We start from the raw sequence: 11945 nt of genomic DNA on the forward strand, positions 1-11945 counted from the left end.
TCTGTTTTCTCTTCGGTCACGCTCGGTTGATTTTTCTCTAGTCAGTCATTTCCTCCATTACCGCTGGCTGCTTCCCAAACAAATACACATGTGTGGCACATAACAAGTCACGTGACGCTGCGGCTGTGATTGGTTCGGCTCTGCGCTACTTAATTTGGATTGGCTGTTGTTCTTTTCTTTCTTTTTTTTAAAGAGGACAAGAGAGATGAGGCCTATCGCAATAGTTTAACTTTTCCTTGATAGAAAAGTTATTTCGCAATACATATCGTTATCGTTCTATCGCCCAGCTCTACCTACGATCCACCGTAACTTTAAAAGGTCCACTGCTTTGTAGCTGAGTTGTTGTGGTTCCTAAATGCTTCCATTTTGCAATAATGCCACTTACAGCTGCTCATGAAATGTCTGGGAGGGAAAACTTTCATGAACTGACTTGTTGCAAAGGTGGCATCCTGTCACAGTGCCATGCTGGAATTCAGTGAGCGCTTTAGAACGACTGATTATATCACAAAAGTTTGTGAAGGCAGACTGCAAAGCCAGGTGTGTATGGCATTTGGCAGTAGGGCTGAAAACAGGTGTGGCCCAATACTTTTGTTCATAAAGTCCGGCTCTGCTCTAAGTTTCTTTCTGTTAAAGGGGATGTTGTTATTTCTCCCTATTGTAGGTAGCACGAGCTAGCACATGCTACCTACAATAGGGTACAGTAGGGTCTTTATAATGTTAAGTGATCTGTAATTAAAGAGTTGAAAAGTTTATTGACAGCTACTGAATTTAGTTCAGTAGCTGTCAATAAACTGCTCTGCTTATTTTAAAGACTATCATTCTTTAAAAATATTTCTCTGATTAGTATCTATTGTTTTAAAAAATGCAGCATACCTGCCAAATTCTATTGATAACATAAGTTTATTGTTCCAATGCGCATGATAACATTGGAAGCTGAAATGTAAACACTAAAAAAGATTTGCATTGCAAAATGAGCAAACAAGGTTAAAGAAACAACTTTTTTTTTAAACCCAATTTTCTGTCTCTTCTCGTCAGGCATACAGGCAAAGTGGTGAAGGACGTTATCAACATGGGCTCATACAACTACCTCGGCTTCGCTGAGAACACCGGAGCTTGTGCCGATGCTGCTCTCGAGGTCACGAAAATGTATGGAGTGGGAGTGGGCAGCACTCGCTGTGAGATGGGTAAGGGGTGAAATCTTTTGAATGTTGACATTTGGTCTGTGAAATCCTTCTTGTGATTCGTCATCTTTCAAGGATGCTTTTTTCCACTATGAGTAAAAGTGGAATTGCCCAGACTCTCCACTTCCACTTAAACCGCTGCTCCACATTTGTTTTCACTTTCAGGATGCATCAGTAGCCACAGCTCAAGTGCTGAAATAATAATCTGTGATGGGAGCTTTGAAATTCAAATCCTTTTACAGTTCAGCACCTAGTATGCTGCTCTCTTTTTCTCTTTTTCTTTACTTTTTTTCTTTACTTTTTTTGGGGGGGGTGTAGCTTAAGGGAAATGGACTGACTTCACCGATATGATAGAAAAGGCAGCGTGACTTAGAGAAAAGTCTGTAATTTAAATATTAGAGGAACCTGAAGAGCTGCTGTGATTTTTCAGGAAACTTGGACATCCACGAGGAAATGGAGCAATTGGTTGCCAGGTTTCTGGGAGTTGAGTCAGCCATGGCTTTTGGCATGGGTTTTGCAACCAATTCCATGAATATTCCTGCTCTCATGGGGAAGGTGAGGAATTTCATTCACTTCCATTGTCACTCAAATGTATTCATCTGAGTCTGTACGTATGTTATCACGTTGAACCCTTTGTGAGTGTTGGTAACAGCAATTTCTGCTGAGGAAACCCACCTCTTCCTGTATAAAGTGAAAATGGGATACTTACTGGATACCAGGCGAAGATCCTGCCCTCCCACAGAGCTACTGCCCAATGTCACTTATAAATGTAAAACTAAATACTTTACAAAGGCCTTGCCAAAACAGTTGGAAAAAAATCACTCCATTCATAATACATCCTGGTCAAACAGGTTTAATCGAGGTCTCTGGGTGTGGGGCCTGGGGTGTTGTGTTGGTGGGAAAACCAAAATGTGTTTGGCACAATCATGCATTCGGATCATAATTCAGATTGCAGAGGCTGCCAGAGGGGACAAGATTAAAAAACGACAACAACAAACAAAAACAGGGTATTTTTTTCAGATGGATAGCCACACTTGTAGAGTTCAGGTTGTTCTAAAACCCGTTAGTTTCTGGGAAAGTTTTCAAAACATCTGAGTGTTGGAATTCCTGTTGTTCCAGCCGTGATGCTTTTCTTCTGTAGCTGGTGGGGAGGTAGAAACCTGTGCTGATAGGCGCCTGTCACTGCACCTTGTGAGTCAGAGCATACGTCTTTATGACCATTAATGACAAACGTGGGAAAGGGAACAACATCGAGACTGACATTTAATCAGACTGCTCTGGTCATAAACATTAATAAATTCTTAACCGTGGTTGTCACGTTTCTACTAGCTCACATCCTTGTCCTCATAGTGTGATGTTGTAACGAACTCGGGTTTTCATTGGCTAGAGGAACTTTTATTTGACCGTTTGGGCGTGCTGATTTTAAGAGCTGGGCAGGCTGCCATTTTGCTATGTTATCTGTTTTTGTTTTGTTTTGTTTTTTTTAAACGGGTTGGTATTACTTTTAATGATGTCTTTTTTGCTTTCAATCTGTATGAACTTAACAATTATCGATCCATTTTTTATCTGTCATATTTAATTCACTCTTCAATGTAATAAAAATTCCCTTTGGCAGGCATAGTGTGTCAGTTATGCGACTTCTTCTTGTAATATTTGCCTCTTGTACTAAAGGCTTACCTTAAGTGTAACCTAAATAGCAATAGATCCATCCCTAAACAAGGATGAGCGAAGACTCTGAGCTATATACATTTCTGGAGAAATAATGGCGTTCTGCTGTTCTGGCTACTTGGTGAGCTGCTAAAGTTACGTGAAAATGTCTAAACTTTGTCGCTTTTATTTGAAAAATTCATTTCTGTTTGCGGTTGTAGGGTTGCCTCATCCTGAGCGACGAGCTGAATCATACGTCACTGGTGCTGGGTGCTCGTCTGTCGGGCTCCACGATTCGGGTCTTCAAACACAACAGTGAGTGACTTCCAGTTTTAAACCTCTGACCTGCAAGCAGTTGAGCTGTATTTTGCGTTACACCCAAAGCTTGACATTACACTGGAGACAAAGGATTAGAATGGATCTTTCAACTCTATGCAACAATTAACAATAATTCCCGTTAAGTCAAAAGGATAGCAAAGACATTCAGCGTGGGTGTGTGCGTACGTTTCAACATGCTGCTTTTATAAAATCCAAACTATTTTTTGGAGACTTGCTTACTCACGTCTGCAGTTATACATTGACTGTATTGTTTCCAGTGCTAAATAACACATTATAGGGTGTGGTTATTTTTCGGCTCAGGATAAAAACATGACACACACACACACACACACACACACACACAGCTTAGATCATGACGTGTAGTCAGCAGGCAGGAACCAGGCTGTGTGGCTTCTGAGAAAATGCTCTGTGATCATGAAATATTGACAGAGTTGTTCATCCATTTAACACAGGTCTCATATTTCTGTTGGGAAAATGTTAATCCTTAAATTTGCTTGTCTTTTCATTACTTGGCTTTTCTTACTGTCAGTGATTTAACGAGTAACCTAAAACAAACATTTATTCACAAACTCCTTTGTGTTGTAGACATGCAAAGCCTTGAGAAGCTACTGAGAGATGCCATCGTGCACGGGCAGCCGAGAACCCACCGACCCTGGAAGAAAATTCTTATTGTGGTGGAGGGCATCTACAGGTGCAGACAGCAGTTTTTGTGGTTTTTCAGCACGATAAAATACTATTCTAAAGCATTACACTTGCCTAAACGAAATAATGTACTGCCTTAACGAATTAGCATAGATTATATGGTGTGTGAGCTGGTAATGTATACTTAGTCATTTCAACCTCATAAATACTGCAAATCAAATTAATTATTAATATTTTATGACTATACTACTGTGGTTGGGTGTAAGTTGTTACATGACCATCTGCCACTAGCCAAGGCAGACAGCTGCACCCAAAGAGATAACAATTAGCCACTTCTGATATCATGACACATAGGTGGTGTTATCAGATTGGTAGTTTAATATGTTAGCTTCTTCAACCACAGCTTCTTTTTTTGGGTGGTGTGGGACTAACATGGATATCTGTCCATGTGAGCTGGTTGATCGGTCTTTGAGCAACATAGCAGCTGTCTGTCTGTGGGAACACAAAGAATATGACTGCACATTTACTCCGACATCATCCTAGTGCAAAGACGAGTGGAAGCCGACAAAAACAACAAGCACGCATGCTACAAACTTTACCGCAGTCATTTAGACAGCCGTTAGCACCTGATTCTCCTTATGGGGACCTGATATGTTTAATATGCTGCTGAGAATATAGCCCAGAAGAAGCTATAGTATAGCTTTTATTTTGGAAAGAGCCATTTCTCTGTAATAAACTCTCTTTTCCAAAGATGAGTGATTCCTCGATCAGATTAATTTTGTTGTTTCAGCAACATTAAATTTAAAAACTGTACTTTTGAGTTAAAATATATATTTATAATTTTAATAAATGATAAATTAAAAAGGAATAAACATTTTTTTTTTTTGTATCACCAAAGTACCGAACCGTGAATTGTGTATCGTTGCACCCCTAATTCCTTGTTCTTTGAAGGGATTTACTATAAGGACAATCAATCCTGTTGATCAATATAGTTCTCAGACCAACTGCCTGAAAGAGTCGGTGCCCTTTACTGATGCAATGTTAATGGAGTTTCATTTCCACAGGGATTTCTAGAGTTAAACCTTATGTTGCTAAAATAGACTGTACTCTGTTTGAGAGTACAGTCTATCACCTATGCATAAACAGCCCTGCAAGTGTTAGGCATGTACCTTTTGATGTCAACTGCTTTACACAGCAGCCTTCTGGTGCTTTGGTTCAGATTGTGGGTGTTTGTTAATAATGGCTTTAGGTTTGTTGCAGACGTTTAATTTAGTTTCTTTCTTCTTCTTTTTTTTTTTTCATAATCCTGAAGTATGGAGGGGTCCATCGTACGCCTGCCGGAGGTCATAGCTCTGAAGAAGCGCTACAAGGCCTACCTGTACCTGGACGAGGCTCACAGTATCGGCGCCCTGGGCCCTAATGGCAGGGGAGTGGTGGACTACTTTGGCCTGGATTCCAAAGATGTTGACATCATGATGGGAACATTCACCAAAAGCTTTGGGGCTGCTGGGGGATATATTGGAGGCAAAAAGGTTAGTGAACTGCTGCCAGTGTTCAGAAGGCTAAGTCTAGTCTGTGCAATGTGAAGTAGTCAAAGCAATGGTTCATGGTTATTACAGTATTGAGACACTTACTCATAGTCAATAGCTTGAGTAGTTTCCTAACTCCTAAATTGCTTAATTCAGTGTTGGCCAACAGTGTTTACTGGTAAAGTAGAATTCAGCTTCCTGTTTTACAACATAGGATCTGATTGAGTGTATGCTTTCATTTTGAGCTAGAAATGACAGTTTGAAAAACTCAAGTATGCCACGTTTAAAAAATAAAATAAAATAAAATACAATAAAAAAATCATGTCCCAACTGTCCTAGTGATACTTTTCCCCCCCCTCACTTTAATTGCATTCTGTCAGGAGCTGATTGACTATCTGCGCCGCCACTCTCATAGCGCCATGTATGCCACCTCTATGTCCCCTCCTGTGGCCCAGCAGATAATCACCTCTATGAAGATCATCATGGGAGAAGATGGGACCACACTGGGTAGGTGGAAAACTGCTCACAGCTGTTTGGAATACTGGAAGGGAAGTGTAGACGGTGTTTTTATCCGTAAACTGTTTCTGATAACTGCTTATTTATTGTTGTGCAGAAACATTTTGGTGGTCAAATTGCAAATAGAAGTTATGTTAATTAGCCCGGCAAATCAAATATTAAAGTTGAATCTTTAAAATTTTAATTACAAATGGTTTTTGGTATGGTTTGGGTTTTTTTGTTTTCCCCCTGCAGTTTTGTTTTGGTTGCAACACTTAAGAAATCGCTGAAATTTTAACCTTGTGTTTGTGGTCAGTTTTCCTGCTATTATTTGACATAACCACAAGATGGCAGTATAGACCAGTCATTCCGATATTATTCTGCAGACATATTGGTGGGTTATTGGATGCAAAATTACTATGGTATTGCTTTTATTTAATTTCTAATCAACTTTGCCAGCTTTTCTACTCCTTCATACGGTCTATATTTTATCACAGCTAGTGATAAAAGCCAGTGTTATTAGCTAACTGGTAAATATTTACCTATACATAAAGGTGTGTCAGGCCACTTTATCAAAGTGCGTGTGTGTGTTAAAGCTTTCTGGGTGTGCTGTAAATGCTGCACAGGTACATGCCCATATTATATAAGAAACAATCTGACAGTGTCACGTGTGACTGCAGCATGGGGTGCAAAGTTTAGTACAAGTCACTTCTGATTCTGATTTCTAAATATGTTTAAAAACTGTTGGCTTACTGATGATGGAGTTTTAGGCTCAGAACTTTATCAGGGACTGAGAAATGCAGTATTTATTTATTTAAAAGTATCAGACACATATAGATTAGTTGTCCATGGTACTACGTGTTATAAACATTGAGATTGGAGCGCGCTCTGCTGGACAAAGCATGTGATGAGACCAGATTACTACAGGCACTTTTTTTCTGCATTATGTTCTCTTTAAAAATAATGAGAACAAGTCTTGGCTCGAGGAGGGTGGCTATCTGCTGCAACACGTTGAGTTAATAATAAGCTCGCCTACAACGTTGATTCTAAATGAACTCTTCCCAAGCCCAGTTGCATATTTGACAACATATACACTGATAGCAATATATCTGTGTTGGTCTGAAGTTAGCTGAGAACATTTGGCAAACCAACATATGTTGGTCAGGCTCTGAACTTTGTGTGATTGTGGCTCTTCCATTTGGTTGTTAACGGTTCCTTTCTTTTGTCCAGTTCAGTCCAGGCTGATGGAAGACTTTATTCTGCCCCTCCCCTCTCCCCCTTTATGGCTTTCAGATGTGTGTTTCTTTGTATATGTTTGTGCTCCTTCACGCTGTGGGTACAAAGCAGCATGGTGCTCGCGACCAGAGGTCTGTGCAGATCAAACTCTGCTGGACTCTCCTACACACACACAAATAGATGATAGGGTCTTGTTTTCTTGCAGGGTGGGACCCCTTTACTCTTCACAGGGCTTGACTGACTTGGAGTTCCAAAACATGCTGATATAAGATGAAATGAAACTCATTAGGCATAGGAATAAACATCTGGTGTTAACCTTTGTCACTGTCTTTCTACAGTGTCATCAGCTTTTCCTGTAAGTTAGTCTGAGAGGAGTAGGCCAGACCAGCTGACCTTGCAGCATTGCAGCAGTAACTATTACGGTTTGATTGGTTGCAGCCCCGTCAGCCCTCGAAATGAAACCCTTTGAAGATCCAGGCGCTGACACAAAGTCATGAGTGACATTTGAGCCGCCTGCGAAACTGTTGTTGTTGCTGAAAGCCTGTAAGCTTATATTAATCAAATATATGTAGACGACCTAAAAGTAGACAAAGCTTTCATCCGTATATAAGGAGGTTTAAGAATCTTCCACTCTTCGGTGGATACCTTTGGATCCCCTGACTGGAAAAGAAGCATGTGGTTAAGTGTAATGTCAGACTTTGTTGTGTCTCTTAGTCAGTGTTGGGGAGTAACGGAATACATGTACCGCCGTTACGTATTTAGAATACAAAATATGAGTAACTGTATTCCGTTACAGTTACCGTTTAAAAAGGTGGTATTCAGAATACAGTTACTTTGTTGAAATAAATGGATTACACTGGGGTACTTTCCTGTTTCATGTTGTCGCGGGTCAGGACTGTTTGGGTTTGTTTGACAGCTACGTTCTGTTGTTCCAGGCGGCAGCGTTACGGTTGCCATGGTTACAGGCGCTCTTTGCACTGTGTTTCCTGGGTGAGAGAGCGCCTTTTCGTTGTTGTTGTGCTAAGCTAACAGGCAGAATGCTACAAGCATAGCTCTAAAGAATGTAGCATCATGGGCAGTGTAGTCCGTGTTGCAGGGAGAATGGACTGCCATACACGTTATGGGTCTGTGAGCGCGAGGAGCGAGAAAAAGGGGAGTGGAAAGGTACGAGCAGTCATCGAGGAAAAACGGGAGCTGGAAGCATGTAAATATAATAATAATAACCACTGCAGCCAAGAAGAGAGCCTGACGAGCCCAGTTGTAAGTAAGCTATTAAGACTCGACTGTACACTGTGTTCGTGTTTTCCTCCGAAAACAATAAGTTCCGTTGGAGCAGCCTTTCAACGCCTCTCTCTGTCTCTCGCAAGAAAAGTTGACCCACACAACAAAGTAAAGCTAGTTTTCGGCTACGAGCCGACAGGGACCCCGCCGTATTAGTCAGAGGTCCCTTTACTACAGTTCGGAGTCGCGGACCTTCAGTAATAGTAATAAATCACACAGCAATAGTACATTCACGTAGTTGTAAAAAGCATGATAATATATTAAGTAATCCAAAGTATTCAGAATACATTACTGTCATTGAGTAACGTAACGGAATACGTTACAGAATACATTTTAGGGCATGTATTCTGTAATGGAATACATTTTAAAAGTAACCTTCCCAACACTGCTCTTAGTGCTCTGAAGCTGCTGTTTCTGCTCCATTTTTGAGCACAGCCAGGCAGATGTGTGTTGCTCTTGGCGCTTTGTGCCATATGGTTATTTGTTGGGTTACGATGCTATCTCTGGAGGCTCAGACAGACTCAGTGAGTGAATCCACAACATGTATCAGGTTGACACATGATTGATGTTGACCTCTTGACCATAAAATATTAGAGTTCTGTTTGACTTCAAAGCTAGTCTTCAAATAACTAGAAGGCTGGAAACAATGTGGCCCTCTTGAGAGTTTTGTACTTTTTTTGTTTGTTTGTTTGTTTTTGTTAACATGGTTTTGCTGTTAGAACCACAACTGCGTATTTCACTCTGGATCAGTTGTGCTCAAAAGCGAGCTAAATTGAGGAATAAAGACGTCATGAGTGGTGGTGGGAGGGGTCTCTGTAAAGTACACACTGTTTTCTTCACTTGGCTGCAGAAAAAGAGCAGATAATGAAATTTTACGAAGCTTACAAGCACCAGTAACCAGAACGGTGTGGTTTAAAGGAGCAGCACACCCTCACAGGTGCTTTCACTCTGGCTGATTAGACGTCTGCTCAGGTTGTCTGGAATGCGTGAGATCACTGAAGTTCATGTACTAATAAAGTGCCATAAAAGTGTAAGTTTTCCTGTTCTGACAGGTGCAATGGGGAGTGAGGGGTGGGGGGATGCCAATCAGGAACAATTTGTACTGAAGAGGGCTTATCAGGCAGATTTAGTGAAAACACCTGTGTGGTTGCACCATTGATGTGGAGGGGCTTTAATCAAGGCCGGGAGATGTTACTTGGTGAATACTTGAGGTCTCCAATTGCAAAAAAGTTAACTTAATAGAGATTATAATATTTAATTTGACAAAAATGCAAAGAATCAGTTGATACTTCTTCAAGAGGAAGAAATCTCAGGGAGTAAAGAGAGTAAACGGACTCAAAAGATTGACTCAAAATTGTGAATAACTCTTCTGAAGCCCAGTTGGATCTCTGTCTACCTTTTCCAGGTGCTGATCGCCTCCGACAGCTTTCACAGAACACCACCTTCTTCCGCAGAAGACTGCACGAAATGGGCTTTATCATCTATGGCAACGATGACTCCCCCGTTGTACCGCTGATGCTCTACATGCCGGCCAAAATCGGGTGTGTTTTTTATTTTGTTTGTTTAGATTTTTTTGGGGTATAGCTGCACAAGAGCATATGCTCTGTTTTTAATATAGCCTTTTACTTAATGAGAACATTAATCGTAGATCCATCGTATGAATAGCAGCACACTGCCCTTTGTCTAAGTTTCCTTTGCTTATCAGCGCCTTCGGTCGGGAGATGCTGAAGAGGAACATCGGTACAGTGGTCGTCGGCTTTCCCGCGACGCCCATCATCGAATCCAGAGCACGCTTCTGTGTATCAGCCGCTCACACCAGAGAGATGCTCGATACAGTAAGTCCCATTTCTAACATGAAACACAAAAGTTTACTTTTATCTTCTTCTCCCCCCCCCTTACTCATACTTGCAGCATGGGCTGTTTTTACTCTAAAAGTTAATCGTATCTGTGTGCGCATGGAAGCAGAATTGGCGCAAAACTGAGTTGAAAATATTGTTCACTCTTTTAAAAACAGTTTGAAATGTTGCTTTGTAAAGCACAACCTAAAACCAGAGCTTTGCAAAAGTGCCACTTCTGATCTGCAGCTTCCAATAAGTTCTTAAATATCATCAAAGACTTAAAGAGAGGGGCACATCTGATCTCTTCTAAGTGGTCTCCTTCACCACTGAAGCCAGTTCAAGAGTTGTTGTTACAGGATAGACTATTTGATTGCTGAAGACTTAATTTTATCCTCAATGTGATTTAAGAGTTTGTTTTGATCCACTGTGGGTGATCATGGATTCCTGCACTTTTAATCAACTGCCTGCCTGACCGCTGACTGACAGCTTTTTGTGCCTTGCGTTCGAGTCCATGTATGTGTGAGCGTGCCTGTCGAATAATAAATGCTTCCAATATGTCCTTTTATTTCGAAGGAACCTAGAAGGGCCAAGCTGTCTCTAAAGATTACAGCGTGACTCAGGCAGAGACTTTTATTTGAGCTGCTCTGTCTCTCCAAAGACACTTCATTCATCTTACTGGGAAGCTTGTCAACACCATTTGTAATAGTCCGTTTAAACGGCATCAGGCCTGCCTTTGTAGCAGAGCTTCTAGGAGCCGTTTTTTCCGTCTTTGGAAAAGCCAGGCAAAGCATGGAATCAGAAAAAAGGTCAGGAGGAAGGTAAATTGTTTCCAGGTGCCCTGCAGTGTGTTGCAACACTGATACAGTCTCTGGTGGAAAGAAGTGTTCAGTTGTGGTTTATACAGGGAGCCTTCTGTTCACCTCTGCTTTTGGACTCCTCGCCTCCTTCAACACTCTGACGTGTTAGAAATCAAAGCCAGTCTTATCAGTCTGGCTGAATCTCTTAAGTTTTGGCATGTGTACCGTCTTTTTGTTTTGTTTTTTTACTGTGTGGCTTTCTTCTTGTATTTTGGATCGAGATTAACTGCATTCTTCCTGTTGCTTTGTCAGGCATTGGAAGCCATCAGTGAAGTGGGCGACCTCCTGCAGCTGAAATACTCAAGACGTGAGCAGCCTCTTCCCTCGCTTGGGTGGATGTCCGAGGAGAGTCTTCTTCAGGACTGAGCCTCGTCGTCCTCTTCTTGTCACACAGAGCGTGTTTTCCTAACTCACTGGCCCCTCTCTTAGCGTTTCTCGTCTGATATCAGTCTTATGCCCCCACGTATTTTTGTCTGAGCCAGTGTCTGCATTCATGTTATCCATATTTGTTCACATCAAACTCCAGTGGACTCAAAGCCAAAGTCCCAACAGCTTCACCGCGACCAAAATCAGCCACATGCGTCCGTGTCCGTTGTTACAAAGTCCATTCAGAGCCTTCCAGTTTGTCCTAACTTATTGCGACTGCATCTGTCTAACATAAAGTCTTATTCTTGTGCGCACATTGAATGTGTATCTTATTTGTGCAATAACAGCAGCAGCGTGGTGTTTCTTTGTAATTCAAATAACTCAGAGCAAGGTAGAAGAAGCTCTGCCATGACTTCCTGCTCTTGCACTCTTGAAATCTGATCATAGCTCGTGCTATGATGAAGTCGATAGGAAACGATCATATATGTAAGTATTATTTATCACAATGTTGGTAATACTGCCTTGGGGTAGCAT

General features: G+C 41.3%; 1 protein-coding gene across 1 annotated transcript in view; it reads left to right on the top strand.

Annotated features, from left to right (window-relative positions):
- sptlc2b (serine palmitoyltransferase, long chain base subunit 2b) overlaps positions 1-11732 on the top strand; it is a 17873-nt gene extending 6141 nt beyond the window's left edge. Inside the window, exons 4-12 of the mRNA XM_005724866.2 lie at positions 1036-1184; positions 1612-1736; positions 3050-3143; positions 3753-3858; positions 5122-5341; positions 5719-5845; positions 9756-9891; positions 10056-10185; positions 11298-11732. Coding sequence (XP_005724923.1) covers positions 1036-1184; positions 1612-1736; positions 3050-3143; positions 3753-3858; positions 5122-5341; positions 5719-5845; positions 9756-9891; positions 10056-10185; positions 11298-11411 — 1201 coding nt within the window. The 3' untranslated portion in view covers positions 11412-11732. The remainder of the gene's footprint in view (positions 1-1035; positions 1185-1611; positions 1737-3049; positions 3144-3752; positions 3859-5121; positions 5342-5718; positions 5846-9755; positions 9892-10055; positions 10186-11297) is intronic.
- Positions 11733-11945: the final 213 nt, after the last annotated feature.

This window comes from Pundamilia nyererei, unplaced genomic scaffold, assembly GCF_000239375.1.
Source record: "Pundamilia nyererei isolate P.nyererei 1_Seehausen unplaced genomic scaffold, PunNye1.0 scaffold00013, whole genome shotgun sequence".
NCBI classification, from domain to species: domain Eukaryota; kingdom Metazoa; phylum Chordata; class Actinopteri; order Cichliformes; family Cichlidae; genus Pundamilia; species Pundamilia nyererei.